The sequence below is a fragment of the Natator depressus genome, chromosome 11, assembly GCF_965152275.1.
Source record: "Natator depressus isolate rNatDep1 chromosome 11, rNatDep2.hap1, whole genome shotgun sequence".
NCBI classification, from domain to species: Eukaryota; Metazoa; Chordata; order Testudines; family Cheloniidae; genus Natator; species Natator depressus.
In genome coordinates, this window is record NC_134244.1 from 10392794 (window position 1) to 10415793 (window position 23000).

Here is a 23000-nt window from a genome sequence, read left to right on the forward strand (position 1 = left end):
GACACCAGGGAGGCTCAAGTCAGCTCTTGGTCCTCCTGAGCTGTTTGACCTAGGTGAGGTGAGGTCCCACGTCTCCTGGTGCATTCTCCTCATCAGAGACCCCACTCCCCAGCTTTGGACTTGCTGCCTTCGGGTCATGTTTCTGAGCATTCTCCTGAGACTCAGAGGGTTCCGACTGACATATGTAGGGAAGCCACATGGAATTCAGCACATATCTTTTCTTACCATTATGCCCTAGAGAAAGACTGCGATGGGTGCCTCATTCAGTGCGGCTGTTCTCCATTCCACAATGCCATCTTCTTCCTTGCACCCTCCCAGCTAGATACTGCTTGTCAATCACCCCCAGTGGAATACAATAGGGTACATCACTCGAAGAAGAAGAGAACTTCCAGTTACCTGTAATTGGAGGTTCTCTAAGGTGTGTTGTCCCTATCTCTATTCCAGTCCTGCCCTCCTTCCCCTCTGCTGGAGATCTGTTCCATTTGCAGTGGAAAAGGAACTGACAGTGCAATCAGTGTGCCCCACCCTATATCACCTTGGTCAAAACCATGAGGCAGAGCAAGGGTGCATGCGCGGACCAACGGACACTACTACTTTGAAACGCTCCAGCTCCAGGTGCATGGCACCATGCGTATAACTCTCAGTGGAATACAGATAGGAACTACACATCTCAAGAACCTCCACATACAGGTAAGTAACCTCCTCATATTTTTCTAAAAGTTCTGTTCTAGGAATTATTTTGGGGAAGTTCTGTGGCTTGTGTTATACTGACGGTCTGACTAGATTATCATAATAGTGTCTTTTGGCCTTATAATCTATGAAAGGTGAATTAATAAGTTAATAAATTAATTAATGGTATTGAGGTTTTTTAAAAAGAAATGCATAACATCTCATAAAATATTTCATCCACCTCTCAATCCCATACATTGTTACTGTTTTGCTATTAGAGCAGAGCTAGCTCAAAGCCATCAGTTAAACTTTTAGTTTCCAGTATTTAAGTCGTGATTGCTTCGACGGTGAAGATGTTATATGAACTTCTGAAACTGCATTTTTTGTTTTGTTTTACAGAGTTGTCCTGGTTCAACTGGTGCCTCCCAGGATCATGTTTGCTCAGCCTACTCCTCATTCTGTGTTTCAGGGAATCCTATGATAGACTTTATCTTGATGTGGTTGTCTCAGTTTAATAGCACAGAAGTGACAGAGTTTTGAGAGAGACTGGAAATCGATGCTGCATTCTGCACATTGCTTGGAATAGCACAGTTGTATGGCGGAAAAAGCAAAGAAACTACAAAATTTTAAATGTGGTTTTACCAGACTATGAAGCTATTTTTTTAAAACGTCTGTTGACTTGATCTTTATTACAGACTTGATAAACAGTGTGGTACAGTTGGGAATAAGAGTATCCTAAAATACACAAGTGGACTATATCTGATGTGTATATTCTAGTCAGAACTGTGATATCTTATTTAAAAAACAATACTTGCAGCTATTAAGTGTACAGATTTTCTGTGCCAACTCAAACCACTTAAAGAGATGCCAAGGTACCAGTAATCTTTCCATCTTCTATCAGAGTATGAATAGTGAATAACCTTTTAAAAAACATCTATAACTCAAATAGGTAACACATTTAAATATTAAAAGGCCAGCAAACATAGAAGCTAAAATAATGTGGTTTTGCTGCACTACACTATGTTCTAACAAAGCCATTTCTGGTAAGACTTTGGTACCTGGGTTTTCAACCATATTGACTAATCTTAGCAGTCCTTGCACTGTTGTTAGAAATGCTTCAAGTTTCACTCCAGAACAAGTGTGTACTGAATGGTAAGTGCAGTTTTAGTTATACAGTAGTTGCGACTAAAAGTCACCATAGCTGACAGTAGCATCTGAAATTCTGCAATTTTTCCATATGCTTAGAATAGGAAAGAACTATGGTATCTCAGATGTGTCTGTTGATAAAGGTTGATGATGTAATGGACAACACTATACTTCTCTTTCATCTCCAATTAATACTGTGAACCCCAATTTCATGCCACTAAATAATGTAGGTGTGTAGGGCCAAATCCCCTGTTAAGTTTAGGTTTAGTAAAGGTTTTAGGGTTTGGGCTATAGTGCATGTGTATTTTTAAGATTAGTTTACAATTATGGGTACCTAAGTAATGTTTTTTAAATATCCAGTTCTTTAAAAGTGGCATTTTTCTGAAATGTCTTTGGACTTTGTGAGGTGCTCTTGTTAGCAGCGAAATGACAAATCATGTGGAATATTTTGTTTCATGAATTCTGGCATAATCTGGGAAGTACAGTGCCAAGCAGAAAATTGTGGTCAGTCTGGCCCTTACTTGAACAGAGATATTTAAGACACTTTGAGTAGTTTTTTAACTCAATTTTAAACTGATTAGTAATTTCTGAATTCTTATAATTCAGTTCAAAAATATTTATGGCATTTCCATTCTGAGTATGTTCCTGTACTCTGTGTAATGTGTGTGTGCACATGTATATATGAACAGATGTGTGTGTGTATAATATTTATATGTTGTATATAATTATATAATATATAAATATTGTATGTAGAGTGTGTTTATAGGTTTATTTAAAAATCATGTCTTTGGATGGGGGTATGCCACTGTTTGTAACTAAAGCTATTATTTCAGTGAATGAAGTTGCACCCATATACCAACTGTGACATGAGTTTTATTTCATTGGATGAATGTCTTTTCTTAATGTAGCTATTTGATATAGAGGGATATGTACATGTTTGAGGGCATTGGCATGTAATGTTTTGCTTCAGTGAGAAATCTGAATCAAACGCACTCCACTCCTGTGAGGGGCTCTGCTCTGTTACTCGTGAGTAATACAGCCACTGTAACTCAAAAAAATAAAAGCTGAACTGTGCATTACCCTTCAGCTATGTATCCATTTGTTCTGTCTGCCCTCAGTAGAGAGTCAATATTTCATTGACATTTTAAATTCAAAATTGTATTCATGCAGTAAAATGAAATAAGTTATTTCAGATCATCTGCTTTTATTGTTTTCAATGAAATGGGCATATTTACCATAGCAGGTAATGGGATGTTGTGACCTTGTTTATTGGCTACATCAGCTATTACAAGATCAGAGTTATTCCTTGAAAGGCACTAGTCAGATAATGGAGCTACCTGTATTGAGAGATCCTAAATAAATTTAATCAGCGTGTTCAAGCTGCTGAAGAAAACTGGCAAAGTACAGTTGGATATATCCTTTTAACGTCTTCACCAGTTGATTGGTACAAAGGTGTTAACCATCCAGCTTTCTTGGCTATGTTCTACTATATTTAGCTAAAGCCACCACTTTACAGTCCTTACTCAACCAGCATTTCCATTTGAGCCTGATGGAGTTTCTGCCTGAGGAAGAACTACAGGAGCAGATCCCAATTATATAAAGAAGTTCTCCCATAGGTAAGAGTCTGCTGCTATGATAAATAGAAATTAATTTTCAGACTTGAGGACTTCATCAGATCAACATATCTTTGGGTGGCAGGTGGGGGAGAATGTGTTGGAGGACAGAGGATGGGGGAAATATAGAATATTGTGGCTTTGTTAGAGTTAGAGTGCACTTTGACATGATCTTTAAAATAGCTCAGATCTTCATTTGACTGCACAAAAAGCATTCTCCCCCACTGAATCCAAGCCAGCAGCCCTTACTCAGGTAGAAATCCAGCCGAAGCCAATGAGAGTTTGCCTGACTAACAATTACCAGAGCAGGCTAGCTGTTAGTATATTTGACTTTGTGAGGGTAAAAGTTATCTTGGTTAATCAGGTCTTACTGAAAGAGACAATGGGAGGGTTTTAAATATTGCTTATATATTAATATTGAGTAGTCCCAGAAAAGATTCAGAAATTAAATATAAAATATTTCATATTTATTATTCAGCAGTAAAAAAGCACATCAATTTTTGGAAGTGCAACTTAGTTTTAATTGTCCCTCTAATTTTCAGTGAGTACTGACACTGATTGAAATCAAACACGTCTGACCATAACTGTAATTGATTTTAACAGGAAAATACTCTGAGAAAAGACAACATTCCCTTTCTCCTCTTGGCTGTGAGTTATTTCCTGTAGAAATCCAGAAGAGCAATTTTTCCTAGCCCTGATATGTGGAAAGCTACTAGAATATGGTCAATTATGCTGTATTTTGTGTTGAAAATGTGAGCAATGAGGCTGTGCAGTTCCCATTTCTCTCTTGTAATAGATCTTTGTTTTAAATAGCTAGTTACATTCTAGGCTGCTCCTCAGTTTTTCGCTGGCTCCATAATAACTGTAAATTCAACTTCCAGCTATGCTGCTTTTTTCCTTTGATTGGCTCATGAGCTGTACTATTTCTCTTGCTGCTAATGAGGTAGGTAAGAATTAGAAGGATTGGGCTTCACTTCCATCTCTATTTTCTGTCTCTCTTCAGTTCCCTCTCCACCCCATCACCCACCACTTCTTCCCTCTTGTTTCCTTTCTCCTTCTTTTATGGCCTTTTCTCTCTTAAATGTGTGTCAATACAAGTACCATGGAAGCAGAGCTTTCTGAATTCCCAGTTCAGTTCTAGAGAGAAGGGTTGGCCAGGCATCTATGTGATATTCAAAGAAAATTATTTTCTGTGATAGAAAATCAACTGAACATAAAGTGCAGTATCCAAGGATTTTAGGTACTGTAATATACTGTACTGGATATAGAGCATATACAGATACAAACTATATATGTAGTTCCTGTATCCATAAAATATGAAGGAAGAATTTATGGATATTGGATATCCTAAATCCCTAAGTATCTGGGAAAATTTCAGCCTATATATATGGTTTGTGGATCCACAGTGCTTTGGAGAGACTGTTTTGTACAGATCCAGTTGTTTGGAAATGGGCTGGAGATGTCCTGTCTCCCTGTAGGACATTTTAAAATTGAAATACCAGGTTACATTTGTCAAATACAATTAAAAGTTGGTTTCAGAGTAGCAACCGTGTTAGTCTGTATTCGCAAAAAGAAAAGGAGTACTTGTGGCACCTTAGAGACTAACCAATTTATTTGAGCATGAGCTTTCGTGAGCTACAGCTCACGAAAGCTCATGCTCAAATAAATTGGTTAGTCTCTAAGGTGCCACAAGTACTCCCTTTCTTTTTTTAATTAAAAGTTTGTTTCTTGATGCTCAGAGAGGTAATTGAGTGTAGAACCATGTTAATAACCATGATTTTGCTTGTGACTAGATTCCAAGAAGTGGTGACCACCAGCAGCTCTCATCAAATCCAGTGAGGAATGCATTCAGTGTGTGACCTGCTGATGTTCAGCACCTCTGATCAGACTCCTATAGATTTGTCAGACACACTGTCCCTTGTGCAGTCTTCTGTACAATAGCAACATGTGAATTGCCAAGCAACTTTCAAATAACGGGCATTATTTTATGGTAACTCTATTGGGAAAACGGTAGTCACTACATGGAAACTTGTATGAGCATTACCATGTTTCTATCCTGGAAACTTGGGAATTTACCACATGCCACTGTTGCATGTAAGAAAGAGACTGTATTGCCATCTGGGATATCTTGAAGGAACTGTATTACCTGGAGTGTGTGTTTATGGAGAACATTTGGACTAAGCAAAGAGTGAATACATATTCTTACATTGTAAAAAGAATAAAAAAGTTGGTCTGTGCGTGTATATTGGCTGTTACCAAAAAGGGGGGAAAGATACAAGATTTGTGAGAATTGACTGATATGTGAATAGGGATTAGATGTTTTATCCTATGGCTTTTGACATCCTATAAAGCTGTGAGAGCAGCAATTTATTAATAAATCTGCTGTTTCTCATTGAGTCATTTTTTTAAATTTAAGAGAAAAACAAATGTTGACTAGTTTGTGTCAAACAATTGGTTTTAGATGCTGTTTTTGTCTAGTTTATTAGATTGGTTAGAATCTAAATATAATTCACTGTAATTGTTTGGCAGGTTAACTAGTACGTTGGTGTGAAAATGCCAGAAATTCACAACACCACTGATGGATGTATAGCTGGTGTGGTTAGATTTTTGTGTTGAATATCATTGTGTTAAATTTTTTAAAGTACCAGTGTAATCTCTCTCTTTCTCTCTCGCAAATGGCAGTTACACATAATCACATAGGGCTAAGAGCTCACCCCATTAATATGAATGGGAATTTTGCCATTATCTTCAATGGGTCCAGGATATAGCAGAATCATAGAAATGTTCCAGTCCAACCCCCTGCGCTGGGGCAGGACCAAGTAAACCTAGACCATCCCTGACAGGTGTTTGTCGAACCTGTTCTCAGAAACCTCCAATGATGGGGACCAGAGTCAAGGACCCTTGCTATCATAAAGAGAAAAACTCTGAAATTATAACAGTACCCACACCACTCTGATCAATCTTGTTTGTCTTTAGCAAGTTGATGCTATTATTGATGAGATGCTGGTTCACATTTTGGGCAATGGTGGTCTCCCAGCATCCGTAAAACATGAAAAAGCCTCACTTAAGTTTGCTATTTTAGGAGGCGTAGGAGTATCTGTTTTGATTCGTGAAGGAGAATTGCTGTTAGGTAACATCAGTGGAGGATACGGAGGCCACAGTGAAATCAGAAAACCTGTCAGTCTGCTTACAGCATTTACACTTTGCATTTTAAGGCAGATGAAACAATAATAAATGAAGGGGAAAATTCATCTTTATTTGAAGTTTTAACAAGCAAAAGTAAATATTTGTGTAGATGTTTTGATTCCTGTTTTTATCTTGGATCACTGCTATGTTTGAGACAGTACATTCTGACATAAATTTTTTCTGAATTCCATGATCCCACATCAATGCACACTTTTTTTTACTAGATTTGCATACAGGTTCTAAGCAACGTGAACACTACAGCTTAATACTCATTAAAAGAAAGCAGCATTGCAGAAAATATCTGTAGCAAGACTGTGGCAGATATTGGTCCAGAAGAGATGGTGAATGGATGCGATGGCCAAAGTTTCCATAAATGACTGGTGATATGGGGTGTCTCCATTTTTGGTAACCCACCTTGAGACCTCTTAAAGGGCCTGATTTTCAGAAAGCACTTGGCACTCTTTCCTGGAAGTCATTAAGGTGTCTCAAGATGGGCACCTACAAATCAGAGCTCCCAAAACCAAATCACTTCTGAAAAGCTTGACTGATTTTTTTTTTTTCATTTTGGACCTGGAAATAATTTATAAACACATAATTTATTCCATCAGTACTTTTTCCTCATTCCCTGCACAGGTGTTGTATGTTCATAACACTTCAGGAAATATGATTGCTGGGTTAATTGTTAAAGCTTCCATTCGGCAGTCATCCTTGAGATGTTTGTTTAGAAGACAGTAATTGACCTTGCATACAGGAGAGTAAACATAAATTTGTTTTGTCTTCCCTGTGTTCCTCACTTGCCTACTTTCACATACTTTCTTTATATTGCCTCAGTGGATTGTCACAGTAGGTTAACAGATGAGTTGAAAGTGCGTTTGCTAGCATAAGTACCATAAAATCTTTCTTAGAATCATAGAATATCAGGGTTGGAAGGGACCCCAGAAGGTCATCTAGTCCAACCCCCTGCTCGAAGCAGGACCAATTCCCAGTTAAATCATCCCAGCCAGGGCTTTGTCAAGCCTGACCTTAAAAACCTCTAAGGAAGGAGATTCTACCACCTCCCTAGGTAACGCATTCCAGTGTTTCACCACCCTCTTAGTGAAAAAGTTTTTCCTAATATCCAATCTAAACCTCCCCCATTGCAACTTGAGACCATTACTCCTCGTTCTGTCATCTGCTACCATTGAGAACAGTCTAGAGCCATCCTCTTTGGAACCCCCTTTCAGGTAGTTGAAAGTAGCTATCAAATCCCCCCTCATTCTTCTCTTCTGCAGACTAAACAATCCCAGCTCCCTCAGCCTCTCCTCATAAGTCATGTGCTCTAGACCCCTAATCATTTTTGTTGCCCTTCGCTGGACTCTCTCCAATTTATCCACATCCTTCTTGTAGTGTGGGGCCCAAAACTGGACACAGTACTCCAGATGAGGCCTCACCAGTGTCGAATAGAGGGGAACGATCACGTCCCTCGATATGCCCTGTACATGCAAACTTTCTCCAGGATGCAGTAACATTCTTTGTGCTGGAACGATACTATACCGGTGTGACAAACACAGTAGTCAGCTTTTACTTGCGTGATGCTGTTTTTTTCGAAGTGCAGGAGTCAGAGTATGTGGCTTACTCTTTTCAGTAGACTCTCTTGTTTTTAGTGTTTAGCCATTGTTCGCTCTGAGTGACTTCTCTACATCTATTTGATATGTTCATTTTTTTCATTATTCCATAATGAGTATTGGAATTTCATGGATGACTTTCACCTGTTCTTATTCAGAGCTTTCCCCCTAGTTTGTGGCATTCCCTCTAACCTTAGTTCCACCGTACGTAAAAGTCAGAAGAAATGGTTTTCCTTTGTAGATGGTTCGTATGTAGAGGTGATGGGTAGTTTTGTTGTTAAAGCGCAGGACTGGGAGTCAGGACTTGCTCTGACAAACTATAAGTTCTTGGGGAAATCACTTAACCTCTTTGTGCCTCAGTTTTATCAGCTGTAAAATGGATATAATACCTCCCTACCCCACTAAGGTGTTGTGATGCTGAACTTGCTGTTTGTAAGGAGTTTTGAGATTCTCTGATGGAAGGTACTAGCTCTAGGACTGCAAAATATTGTTTATATCAGATGTTCCTATACATTCTTCAGGTTTTTATTAAACTGACTCTTTATTGAGAACATAGAGTCCGATACTGTGGAGTTACTGAACTCTCTTTGAAGTCATCAGGCGTTGAGAGCACACAGCATTATTGGGATCAGATTCCCATATATGGCATATAAGTGTATATTTTCATACATTTAGAACTGCCTCTGACAGGATGGGTAACCTCAGCAAAAGCAAAGTGATCAGAAAAGATGGTGTACCATGAATCGATGATCTTAGAGAATGATGGGTGGGTGGGTGTCAGAGGGTGAGTGGGTCATCTGATTTTAGCAGTGCACCTATATTTCATAGGCTTTTCTACTGCAAAGTCACCTTTTAAGAGCTGCTTGTCATACCCATTGGTTATTTAACTGTCCTTTGAATTGGTTTTGAAATTCTGATTGCCCTTTGATATTGTCCTCATTTGTTCTAATTGCCTATGAACATAATACAACTATCTTGGGTTTAAATTTATGTCAGATGGATGGGTCAGGAAAGAGACAAAGACATTTTAAGAATTAGAGAAGCTTCTTGAAAATTGATGAGTCATGTTGCAGGTGCTTACTGTGCCCTTGGCAAGAAGCATAGCGAGCTCTCTCACGTTGCAGGAATTTGCCTCGTGGGGCTTTATGTTCATATCATTAAATGGAAACCCAGCAAAATTTCACTAACAGCTCTCTGATTATCCCAGGCTCTTTAACTAACTGTACTTTCCTGTATATTGCTTAGCCAAATGTAAAGCATCCCCTCTGAATTTGGCCCCTTGTCTCTGAGCAGGATTTTCACTGGTTTAAAATTCTGCTTGCCTTACAATGTTAGTCTTCAACTGTATATTTTAGAAACTTGTATATGTGATGGAAATAATGGCTTTTAATAATGTGTAACCGCTGGTTTTCTTTTGACGTGTGAACATATAGAAACATAAGAGGGTATTTTTGTGTGTATGGGTATGGATTTGTAAACAACCTGATTGTAAGACTGTTCAGTTTTATTGGAGTTTGTATGCATTTTACTTTTGCAAATTTTAAAATTGTTTTTTATTTTAGGGCAAATTCTACTTTTTTATGCAATATTCTGTGATGTATTTTTATTTTTTTAAAATAGTTTTTAAACCACTGTACACTTGTAAACATAACATACTGCCACTTAATTTCTTTTAAAACCGGAATCTTACTGCGGAGGTGTGTTATTTGCCGTACTGCTTGTTTGACATTAAAATGGTTACTCATGTTTGTTGCCAGTATTTTTCAGTAACTTGGAAAATGTAAATAAATATTAATTTCAGGCATCATATCAACATTGAAACATTCTCAAAGACATTGCTTTGAAAACACTTTTAGTTTGATTAAACTAAGACCTTATGTGAGACTCTGATGGGTGCTGTACTCACCGCAGGGGGCACCCCCTACACAGCCAACGCTCTGCACTCTGTCTCTCTCCCTCCCTCTGCCTGCAGCCCCAGTCTAACTCCAGGATCTGGAGCATCTTCTTCATGACTCAGCCCTCTGGCCAGGTCACCGTGTGGTTTCTCCTTCTTGGGGGAAGATGTGTATCAAAGTCCCTGCTTACCAGCATTCTCAGGCAGTTCTCCATTCACTGACCCAGGTGCCACTCCCTCAGGGGCTGGTAGGGGAGCCCAAGCCTGCCCTCTACTCCGATTTCCGGCTCAGGGACCCGCTAAACAGCTGCCAAGGTGTGGTTCTCGTGCACCATGCTGCTTTTCCCTGAGCCTTTTCCTCACCACCTGGCTCTTCCCACTTCTCTGGGTTTGCCAGCTTCTCAACTCCTTTCTCCCAGGGAAGGACTGCCGACTACCTCCCTGCAGCATCCTCTGGTTCTACAGTTGAGCCTTCTTCTAATTAGCTTCCTCCGGTTTGTTTCCCCCATTTGCAACCTGACTGGCTGGATTGATCCCACTTGGCCTAATTCAGTCCCCTTAGGGCTAGTGTGGGGAGTATGCCCCATCAAAGGGACTGATCTCAAAGCAATAGAAAGACGTCTGTTAACTTCAGTGGGCTTTGGATCAAGCACTACATGGATAGCAAACACTATACTTGAAGTAGTGTATTATATTATATTGGTATTGTATTACAGTAATATCCACAGGCCCCACTAAGAACCAAGGCCCTATGGTGATAGTGCTCTATGGACCTAGATAAGTCCTGTTCATTGCTTGGAAGACTGTATAACCTAAAACAAAGATGCTGTTTTAGTTCAGAAGAGGAGGGAGATTTGTGAGAATTATGGATGAGGAGAAAAAAGAAAGACGAATTTGAAGAAGATAAGTGTGTGTGTGTGTTTGGCAGATGACAGTGAGAGTGTTGTAGACGACGGGTTATAGGCAATCCATTTCCTTGTGGATGCTTGATAACAGTATAGGCCTCTTGGTTAATAAAACCATGGAATTACACATTGATAGAGCTGCTTACCAGTTAGTATTGTGTTGATTTTTTTTTTCAGTACAAGGTCATGTGTCAGTAGAATTGTTTTTTTACTTAATACAGTTTTGCTCACCCAAAAAATCTCAGTAGCACTACCTGAGAGGAAGACTGGTCTTGTGGCTGAGACATTGGCTTAGGACTCAGGAGGTATGAGTTCAGTTCCTGGTTCTGCCATGGACTCTGTGTGTGACTTGGAGGGGTCATTTAATCTCAGCTCCCCAGCTATAAAATGGGGATGATGACACCTCCTTTCTCCCACCCTTTGTTTTGTCTATTTAGGTTGTATGTTTTTGGGAGCGGGCAAAGGCTGTTTCTTATTATGGTGTATGCATAGGACCCAGAATCTCCTTACAGACATAACACTGGATGCTTCCCTCTTGGGACGGGGAACACATTTTTCCTCACACAGCCCAAGGCAAATGGCCACAACACAAGCCGCTTGCCCATCAATCTGCAGGAGCTAAGGACAGTCAGAAATGCTTGCTTCCACTTTCTTTCCCAATCAGTCAAGATCATGACAGACAACATAGCTTGCATGGATTGTATCAATCATCCAGGAGGACCACGTTCCTCCTCACTCTACACCAAAGTGGTAAAGCTCTGGAATGGGTAGATAGCCAAGCAGATAGTCTTTTTGGTTTCTTACCTCCCAAGTATACAAAACACCATGACAGACTATCTCAGCAGACATTTCTCCCTAAATCACAAATGGGAACTGACCTCGCAAGTCCTCAACAAAATGTTCACAGCTTAGGGGTTTCCAAAGGTTGCCCTTTTTGCCACTGCAGCCAACATAAGGTGCAGAAAATTCTGTTCCAAAGAAGGACTCGATCCCCAATCCCTAGTAGACACCTTTCTCATTACATGGACAAAGGATCTTTTTAAGTGTATCCATCAACTCCATTGCTTATAAAGGTTCTCAACAAGATCAAGCAGGACCAAGTCAGGGTCATTTTGATTGCACCAACTTGGCCAAGAAAAGTTTGGTTTCCTTTACCTCATTCAGATTCACCTCTGATCCTCTGTGGCGGCTCCCAATCAGTTCTCAACTGTTGCCTCAGAATGCATGTTGAACACTTCACCCCAATCTGAACATTCTATAACTCCAAGAATTGCTCTTCAGTGGTTCTCTGGACTAGAGGCATCTTGTTCATCGGGACAACAACATATGATGTTAAATAGCAGGAAGGAATCTACAATATTTGCTTATCTCCAGAAGCGGAGAAGATATCTTTGGTGTAACCACCGTCATCTCTTTCACAATCTGTTGGAATTGAAAACATCAGGTCTTTTGAGTTCCATCAAGGTTTATTTAGTGTCAATAACAGCTTTCCACTCACCAGTAGAAGGTTTCTCAATTTTTGCACATCTGACCACAGTGAGGTTCCTAAAGGTCTTACGAATTTTTTCCACAAATTAGCGATCCTAGTCCACTTTGGGATCTCAACTTTGTTCTTAATCATCTCATGAAACAGCATTTTGAGCCACTACATGCTCATTGTTATATTTATCTATGAGGATGGTGTTTTTGGTGGCCATCACTTCTGCTCAGAGGGTTCTGAGGGGCTCTAATAGCAGGTCCTCAATTTAATGTGTTCTCCAGGAGAAGGTATGACCCCCATCCAAATTTTTTACCTGAAATTTCTTCTGAATTTCATATTTACCAGACTTTTTACCCTCCAGTTTTCTTTCCTTAAGCTGCATCAGTCTACACAGGAAGCTACTGTCTTCCATATACTAAGTCTAAGTAAAAGGCCAATGCCCTCTTAACACTGACTCAGACCATTCAAGAAATCCCTTACATCTGTTGTTTCTATTGCGGATAGGTCTAGGGGAATCCACTGTTTCCACACAGAGACTCTTTAAATCAGGAGTGGGCAAACATTTTGGCCTGAGGGCCATATCTAGGTATGGAATTGCATGGCGGGCCATGAATGCTCACAAAATTGGGGGTTGGGGTGCAGGCTCTGGGGTGGGGCTGGGGATGCAGGAGGGTGCTCCAGGTTGGGACCGAGGGGTTTGGAGGGTGAGAGGGGGTTAGGGCTGGGGCATGGGTGCAGGCTCCAGGCGGCGCTTACCTCAGGTAGCTCCCAGAAGCAGCGGCATGTCCCTCTTCTGGCTCCTACGTGGAGGCACCGCCTGGCAGTTCTGCACGCTGCCCCATCCGCAGGCACCGCCCCTGCAGCTCCCATTGGCTGCTATTCCCAGCCAATGGGAGCTCTGGGGGTGGCCCTTGGGGCAGGGGCAGCATTCAGAGCCCCTGGCTGCCCCTACATGTAGGAGCCAGAGGGAGGACATGCCGCTGCTTCCAGGAGCTGCATGGAGTGGGGCAAGCCCCAGACCCTGCTCCTTGGCGGGAGCTCGAGGGCCAGATTAAAATGTCTAGAGGGCCGGAAGTGGCCCTCTGGCCGTAGTTTGCCCACCCCTGCTCTAAATGGATCTCTGGATGTGTTACTTGTTATGATTTGGCAGATGCTCAACCTCCCCTATGAGCGACTGCCCATTCTATATTATGGTCTATAGCTGTAGCCATATTCAAAGACATTTCAGTTGCTGAGATCTGCACAGCTGCGACATGGACTTCAGTGCATACTTTTCTCAGCCATTGTGCTTTGATTCATGCTGCTAGACTGGATGTTGCTGTAGGCAATGCAGGTCTCTCTTCCATGCTGGATTCTGTTCCGAACTTCCTGCCTCCTTAAGAGGGTTGCTCTGTGCTATTTTCAGTACCTTCAAAGGCTCAGGCTTCCCCATGACATCAGAAGACTTCTCTCTTTTAGATGATGTTCTGCTCCCAAATCCATAGCAAAACATATCTGAACACGTTGCAACCATGAACTTTTGCTAAAACGTGGCCCTGAATGTCCAAAGGGAAAACACAGAAGTCTGCATTATGTTATGATTTCTTCAGAACGCTGCCAAGAACAGTAAGGTCTCCACTGCCAAAGAGGGATAATTGAATGAAGTCATTCTTGGATAACTACTACTATAAGTGCAACAGTGTGTATTAACCCTTAAGGAACCAAATTAAATGTTCCACACTTTGTCTATGAAAATCATGCTAAAGCCTGAAACTACGCAGCAGCTGTCACACTGGTTTGGTGGGAATTTGTCGCTTACCTTGATGGTACATGTTGGTGGCAGCCATACTACTCCAGGAACTATTGCTGCTCTGGAGCCCCCTGCTGGAATGGATGGGCCTGAGCTGTATCATCTTCCTGCTGCATCTGCATAGTTCCTTCAGCTGGAAGAGCTATTCCAATAAACTCAGAGCTGTGGAGGGTGCAGAAAGTCAGCCTGAGGGCTCTATTTTGTATTGCATTCCTTTTGTCATAACTGTGAGTGAAGCAGCAGCCCAGCTGCACCAAGGACAGACTTACCCCTAAAATGGGTCCAGTCCCCTCCCAAAATGCTTAATTCTAGCTAATACACTGGTCTCCTGCAAATCAGAGATTACTAATGGACATGGAGGCGGGTATCTGATTAGCACCTTCAAACTGTAGAAATCTGTTGTGACATTTAAAAACAGTTTTGCAGCACTTTGTGACAGCAGGATAAGTGGTGGTTACATTTTCAGAGCTGAATAGTTGGAGGAGAAAGTCAATGGTGTACTTGAAAAGCTATTCCAGTGAGAAAGGGGCTCATCCCAGAAGGATCCAGATCACTAGGCCAGAAACATCTACTGAAATCATTTTCCAAAGACCAAAAGCTTTGTGCCCAGCAAGTATGTATGTATAAAGCAGAAAGAGACTAACAGTCAATATATCAATCATACACTGTGTCTGTAAACTTGGTTCAAAAATATTCTCAAACTGCAATGTGTAAAGGACCTGTAATTGCTCCAAAGTGTATCTTGGTCAGATAGATGAGGCATCAGCTTATTTTTGTTTGTAGTATAACCCCACTGTGTAAGAATGGACAGGCCAGAAGAGAAAATAAAGCACCAGGACTCAGATATTGTGCAGTTAGGTATGGGAGAAAAACAGTGGGTGGATTAGATAGTTATGGCTATTCCTTTAACGGGGACACAAAGAACATTGCACTCCAGCGCTATTCCACTGGCTGCTGTATTTGTTCAACAAGCGATTTGTCATTGCTAATGGATGTGCAGGTCCAGTAGCTATTTGTTGATGTTGCCCCCTCAGCCATCTCCAGTTAGGCAAGTAATGTCCCAGACAGTAGGTCCTCGATTCTGCAAGGGGCTGAGCACTTTGGCCCTGCTCCAGCAAAGGACTTAATCAAAGCTGGCCTACTCAAGGTGCTTAAAGTTAAGCATGTGTTTAAGTGCTTTGCTGGAATAGGGCCAGAACACTCAGCATATTGCAGGCTCGAGCCCTCACAGCTCTGTGCCAGCTCAGACTCGCTTACCTGGCCCATGTTTGTAAGCCAATATTCAGATTTATGCATGAGGTATTTTTACTATTTTTTTTTTTTTAACTAATGCATATAGTTGTGAAGTGCAGTGAAGGTGAGTGAGAAGAACCTGCACTGTGGAACAAAGTGAGCCTGTTACTTTAATGACTCAAATTAGTAGCTAGAAAAACAATATGCTATGCATAGATTTTTAGTTTCTGACTTGAGAATTCACTACACAGAAGGGTCTTGATTCAAAACAAAACCATTTAGAAAGCGCTTATGCAAATTCAAGTGTAGGAATGACAGAAAAAAAATCTGATTCCCACCAAGTTTATTTTTACTGATAATGTACCTCTCAATTACTTTTTGATGCTCTGCCTTTGAAAAGAAATTCTTGTACATACACTTGAGCATCTGAAAACACCCAAAAGATAGCTTATGATTTACTAGGGATAAGGTATTCCGTACACAGGTGTAGCATGTTTCAGGTTGTTAGCAATCCAATCTATTTTTTATGACAGTATGGTGTAATTTTCAGTATAAAACTACAATATAAGTCTTCAGCTGTCTTGAAACATAAACTAAAATGTTTCTGTCACTTTCTACAGTTTTTATTTTGATTAATAAATGGGATTAGAGCACTAACATTCTCCAGTAAGGCTATGATCATCCTTCAATCAAAAATGTGCCCATTTTTATAATTTTTCACTGTGATATGTAACAGTTGCAAAGGAGCTGGAATACAATCTCAGTCCAAGTGGGAACTGTGCAGCTGAAAGGCTCAGCACGTTGATCATATCTTTGCCTCATTGGAACAAGCTAATATACTTGATGCAATTTAAAAAAAAAACCAAACCAAACCTGTGTCCTTGGGACACTAGTTATGTGGTTCCCTGGACAAAGCAGAGGTGCTACAGGAGCCAGGGAGCAGAGAGTAGAGTCATGCCGCAAAAATCACACCTGGATTTGTATTTCAAACCCACCGGCATTCAGAGTCATTCGATTTAAAGCTTTAGTTCGGCCCATTTGACGCCTTATTCTGAAATAAGATTTGAGAGTCAGATGCACCTAAAGTGTGGGAGAGCCGCAGGAGTGGTTTTGGTGTTTAATTTTATTCTGGAATGCTGAACAAAATGAGGTTTGTTTAGGTGGAGTGTTGCATTGTGTAGCTTAATTTAATTTTATACCTAGTAACCTTTTGTAGTCATCCAGGCTAAAATTGTGATAAATACAATTCTGTGTCACGGTTCAGGCAATAAGGGGATTGTGGTCAGCAAGGAATTAGATATTTACACATATTCCAAGTTATAAACCTGGCCTAATTGGTCAGTTGCACTCTGGGATGTGTTTTGCCAGGAGGTTACCTGTCCAATCTTCAGAGGCATCATGTTACATCTTTTTGAGGGGAAATGACTCACAAGCGCTCCAGATGGTTCTGTTTTATTTCTGAATTACTCTTTACATTGTACAATATATAAAAATACAGAGTACCCCAAAAAAATTCACAGTGTCTAAAGGCAGTGATTATAGTCTAGGTCACCTTTATTTACTAATAGTACCATCATGTTCAATTGCATAGGAAGGGTGATGTGCCTTCACACTAAGAGTCCACTAATACTTGCCAAATTTTCCTTTTTTGGGGTAAATATACTGTTTTCTACTAACAATTTCTTGTGTATCAAAGATCCAGTATTGCCTCTGTCACTCCCTCCTCACCCCCGCTTAAGTCCTAGCTTACGTACTTACCCTCTGGGACAAAGGTTGTTTCTGATTAATTCGCTCATCTGTTCAAAATACACACATATATGCAGATATTAGAGATGAATTGCATGTAGATGGAACCCACAAGATCATGCAGCTGTGTGGCTTTTTTCCCCAATGTTTTGCCATATTTCTACTAAAAGCCCTTTTGCTTCAGTTATTAGACACACTGACCTCCCCCTCATGCTGTGGCCTGTATATTACACAGCGACCCCATCCCACTGAGGTTTCAGTGTAACACAGGAGTAGTGATATTGCTATGCAGCATCATTTTTATTTCAAAACTATTTATACTAGGAATTCCAGCAAGCTCAGTTCAGTCTTTATAGCATGTAACCATTCATGCTGTCAGGCCCAATGTGTTTGGAAAAAATAAATACCGGATAGGGCTGGGATGAGGAATCAAGTTCTAGAAGCAAACTCAGCACTGATGAGAATAGGTCTTCTGCAGCTGGGAACCAGAACTACAGCTAAAACTTCAAGAAAGGCTCTACCTTACAATGTTCTAGCCCTGAGAATTAAGATACCGGATTCTCCATGAGGGCTTGCTTTTGTTAGTTTCCTTGTGCAGTTTTGAAGGCTTCAATACTATGGACAGCATTTAACTTGGTCAATGCTTATCTGACCCAAACCTGACCTCAGAATTGTTTGAGGTTTGCTCTTAACTGAGGGATTTTCCTATACAAGGCTGTTCCCATTTGAGAATTCACTAAACTAGCAAAACAACCCCTTCAGGTAGGGCCAAGTCCTGCAAAAACACTGCTCATATGGGTATAGTCCTTACTCTACACCCATTGTAATCAATGTTCCCATCACTCCAGTGGGTGCTGGAGCATGCTTGATATTCAGGGAGTCCCATTGGTGTCCCTGGGCAAGGGCTAATCTAGAAGGCAAGCTGGGGATTACAAAGGTGCCCAAAGGCATTAGCTACATCTTTTTCTATCGCTCTGTCAGACCCACTTGAAAATCGCAACCTAGGAGGTGGCAGGATCTAGCTCTTAAGTTGTATGACAACAGTCCGTGTGGAAATAGTTATTAAATTCTTATGCTGCCACTCAACTACTTGGAAAACAATTGCAAAGTTCTTCAACATGCAAGTGAAAATTTCTTCTAGAGCCAGTTTGACATTTTTAACTTTCCATTTGTTTCTCTAACCTGCTACTTTGTTTGCACAATTAATCTCTACTTGTAGTTAAATTCAAGAGTGATACACACAGCTGCCTCAGGCTGATTAGTCATCCATTGAGTGGTTACAAAAATTGTTTACTTAGTTATTCTTAGCTAGAATGTTTTGTGGAGAATGGGCATTTGTAACTATAACAAATAAATTTTATTTTCAATTTAAAAAAAATATATTTAGTTATAAAATGTATTTTGCTAAATCTAATGAAAAGAACATAGGGTTTCTTAATCCTTATTTTCAGTCTTTCCCTATGGAATTTGAACTCTAGCACTGCCTTTCTAAGTCTAAATTTTCTCTGCAGGCATTTGAATGGATGGAGACAGAGTGTGTGTATATATTATAAATATATACCCTAGCTATCCACTGATAGCTATGCACACTATTAAATTTGTTACATACACTTTAAATTTACATTTTATATGTATAAAAAATCAGAAATTTGGTACAAAGAATACACTGATCTGTGTGGACAGCAATTTCATCTTCACGTGGGCTTATTTTATCTTATCACATCTGGCATTTAATGGACTCCATTTCCCACTCTTCACTTTGATTTCAATATAACTTCAATTTCATTTTCTCAAAATAAGGCATTAAGAACAGCAGTCATTACACCATACACATTCTTTTCTGGTATTTGTACATTTCACATGTTTAAGAAAAGTGAGTGGCTCATATTTACAAACATTCACAAGTGCATCTTTAGAACAGCACCCCTTTCTCCAGGTATTTTACTTTTGGGGGTCTTGTCTATTGGAGGCAGTTGCAAGTTATAAAGGGGTGGCATGTTTATAATTGGCATCTCAATCCAGTGAAGTGCAACAGCAGTTTTACAATGGGGCATGGTTCACTCCACATATGCAACCTTTAGAGCAAGGGAGTAGTGTATCACTTCATATGGAGGTGGGAAAAGAACGACCTTGTTAAGCCCTACCCCCTACACATTTGGGTGCAAGACACTTACTGCTTTCAACATGCTGTACAGCTGAATCCTATGCCAAAATATTTGCAGCGAACTAAGGTTGCAAGGTCAACCCAATTTCTTGCTAAATAACTGATCAGCATTTTGTTTTTCTCTAAAAGTTAAAAAAAAGAAAAGAAAAGAAAAAAAGCCAAAGCTGCTGTTAGAAACCTTTGGTGCTACAGCAATGCTATTTCCAGCCCACTGTGCATACTTTTAGATGACCTTAAGAATGGGAAACTTAAGCAGTTTAACATCGGGCTGCAGAAGCAATTCAATCGCCTATGGACATTACAGATCTGATGATCTGCTGCCAATTTACCTGCTAGAACCAAACAGAAACACGAGAATATCATTGTATATTGTGTCATTAACCTGGGCTGCACTGGAGAGCTCAGAAGGAATACAACCCTCACATCACATTAACACTGGTCTTAAAGAACTGCACTCTCATACAAACATTAATTGAGTAATAAGAGTTCAGAGTTTCTCCTCCCCCTGCTTCTACTTTCTGCTCAAATGGAGGCCACAGATTCTCGCTGTGATTGCCAATTTCATGAAGCCATTCAGATGGCTAATAAGAATGACTCTGAAATGTCTTGATGAAAATATAACCTACCCCATTGCCCACATACACTATAAAATAGGCACCTTTTGAGCACAATGGAAGCAGTGATCTTGCTCACTGATTTGAAAAACTAAATAATTTCAGCTATTACATAGCTTTTGGGGGGGGAGGGGGCAAATAGAAATGTTTGAGCTACAAAAAAAAAAGAAAGAAAATTAAAATAACTGCAAGGTTTAACTCACTTGCTCGCAACTCTAAGAATTGCAGCTGTAATCCTGCCAAATAAACAATAACAGTATAACTCTCCAACAAAGGGAACCACCTGAAATGGAAGCTTAGAAATGACTTTAGTTTGTAATGTCTACAGTGATCTTGGGCACCAACAGTTTCCTTAGAACTCCTGACATGAGAAATGTGCAACAGTTCTCAACCGGGGGGCTCTACACCAGTCCTGTAACTTTAGCCTGGGATTTTCCAAAGCCCTAAGGGAATTAGGTATCTAACTCCCACTGAAAATCAATGGGGCTTTTGTGACCAGTGCCTGCCGCTTTTGATCTAGCTGAATAAGTGGAAGAAACTAGTACAACCAAACTCTTAGGGCCAGAATCTGCTTTCGGTCATACCACTGTATAAGTCCAGAGTAATTTTATTTAAATGGGGTTTCTCCCAATTTACACTGGTGTAACTGGAAGGAGAACCTGGATCAGCCTGCTAAACTGGTACAGTTGCCAGCAAAGGTTGGGAGTCATTGAGCTAATCTAAGACCCTCAGTGATGAAATTTTATAATAAATCTCCTTACAGCTATCGATCACTAGCATACATTAGGGTTCAACTAGTTTAGAAACAGAAGGTTAATTTGTTCTCCTGCTTTTGGTCCCACACTGTAAGACCAGGTTACAGAGGCCACCTCTGCCCTGCCTCACTCTTAGGAGAGCTTTTTGAGTCATGAGCAGCAAAGCCTCTTCTCAGCTCTAATTTACCACCTCTATGGATGGGTATGTGTGCAATGACCAGCTACATCTCAGCCCCACTTTCCAAACAAGTATCCGTGAAGTGACAGCAATGAGAAACTCGCTGAGTGCTGGCTTACAGTGAAATCTGTTGTATGTAACCAACAGAACCCAAACTGCTTCAAACACATCCCAGTCAATGACTGAAAATAGACATGGCAATTGCTACAGTAAGATGCATACAAAGAATTCAAATTCTGGAACTACTTGGAGCTCCTGGGTGTTTAGGTTTGTGCTCATCTCATGCTCAGTATTGTGGCATTCTAAAAGTCATAGCATCAGGAGTTCATTATAAATAGTTAGAAACATTCAATAGTAACAGTGTCAAACTTGCTCACGTTGCTAACACATTTGATGGAACTGTCCATTTAGCACTGCCAATACTATTTGGCCAAAACAAAACCTAATGTCAGGCATACATCTGGTTGTACACACCATGGCTTCTGCAACAGTCTAATACAGTTCTGCTGGACACAGGCACACACATACACAAAATTACATTTCAAGGCTGGATATAATGTTTAATAACACTACAGTCCCAATTTACTTTAATAACTGTAGCAAGATTTTTTGTTTGTTTGTTTCTAGCTGAGAAATCTAAAGGAATATTGGCAAACAATGCACATTATTCAGCTGTATAATTATTTGATGGAGCACTGACTGGAAGACACTGAAGAATGTGCAGCAGACTTTCTGCATCATGGTATGCTATGAATACATTCCTTGGAAAAATACCGTGCCAAAAATTCAGAATTTCTTACTCTTCGAAAAATAAGTGAACTAAAAAAATAATAATAAAATAAGAATTAGCCCCAAGCCTAGTGATTTCACAAGAGGAGGGCCGGGGCCATCAGTCATCATTCCTTGCAGATATGAACAGAATCAAAGTTGGAGGGGAAAAAAGTAAATGTTATTTCAAAGAAAGCTCACAGCTCATGTACGGCACTCCTCACATTTTTTCCAGTGCTATGCACATCTTTGTTCTGCAGCCACAGTCCACATCTCATTCGTCCAACATTTACTTCACTTAACATCTCATTGCCTGTATCATTTTCTTTTAATTAAGACTGGAAATATTCTGAAATGCTTCTTTGGGTAGAGCACTTTGTGTGTTTTCTTTCCCCAGTTGAACTGGATGTTACCAAAGAAGACTGTGGAGGCTATTTCTTGCAATGTGAAAGGAATCTTCTGGTGATGCTGGAGACACCACTATAAACCTAAAACTTTGTTCTAGTTCCTAGCGTGATGAAATCCCAGGCAGCTCGTCTTGTGAACGAAGTGTCATTCAATGTACCGCCATTGTCAAGTCACTGTACAATCATCCATTGCTCTAAGGAGCTATCTGTAAGGTTTCTTAGAACACACTGGTGTAGCATGGTGGAAACCTAACACAGCATGCAATCAGCTCCTCGGTAGTTCAGGCCTCAGACAGAAATACTGATCGTCCGGCCATGAATATTTGCAGCCGTGTCATTTCCAGCCAAATATCCACAAAAGTTTATGCAGAATGGTCCATGGTCCATAATCATTCTGTCCACTTAAGGAGGAGATGTGCTGTTTAAAAGTAAAACAGTTAACACCCACCCCCCCCCCAAAAAAGGCCCTACTTGTACAATATTTACATCTAGAGACCGGGCCAATATTTGGTCCATAAACTCAGTTTAAAAAACAATTCATATAGGAAGTGATCCAGTCCTTGGACAGTCTGTCCATCATCAGCTGTTGGTAAAGGTCCTTCCAGGGGAGGCCTCAGGCCTGTAGTCATATTTATTCAGTGTACTGGGATAATAGGTTGTAGTGTACACGTTGGTTTGCTGCAAGGGGTAGAAGTTGGTCCTTTCATCAGGTATTAAGTTGTTCTTGTTAAGCGTCTGTAAAAAGTAAAAAGAAATTACACAGACATATATAAATGCTTTGGAAATGCTCTTTCCTATCTTCAGATCTTTCTCTCTCAGATTCCTTCTCCAGCATGGTCTCCATTCTGG

At 40.4% G+C, this 23000-nt stretch overlaps 2 protein-coding genes across 6 annotated transcripts in view; one reads left to right on the top strand and one right to left on the bottom strand.

Moving 5' to 3' along the window:
- SLC49A4 (solute carrier family 49 member 4) overlaps positions 1–4997 on the top strand; it is a 66772-nt gene extending 61775 nt beyond the window's left edge. The window contains exon 7 of the mRNA XM_074967138.1: positions 1069–4997. Within this exon, the coding sequence (XP_074823239.1) occupies positions 1069–1184 (116 nt within the window). The 3' untranslated portion in view covers positions 1185–4997. The remainder of the gene's footprint in view (positions 1–1068) is intronic.
- Positions 4998–16968: 11971 nt separating this feature from the next.
- SEMA5B (semaphorin 5B) overlaps positions 16969–23000 on the bottom strand; it is a 352197-nt gene continuing 346165 nt past the window's right edge. For 4 of the 5 annotated variants that reach the window (XM_074967136.1, XM_074967132.1, XM_074967133.1 and 1 more), the window contains one exon: positions 16969–22886. In XM_074967136.1, coding sequence (XP_074823237.1) covers positions 22731–22886 — 156 coding nt within the window. In that variant the 3' untranslated portion in view covers positions 16969–22730. The remainder of the gene's footprint in view (positions 22887–23000) is intronic. The other variant, XM_074967137.1, reaches the window with a different exon arrangement.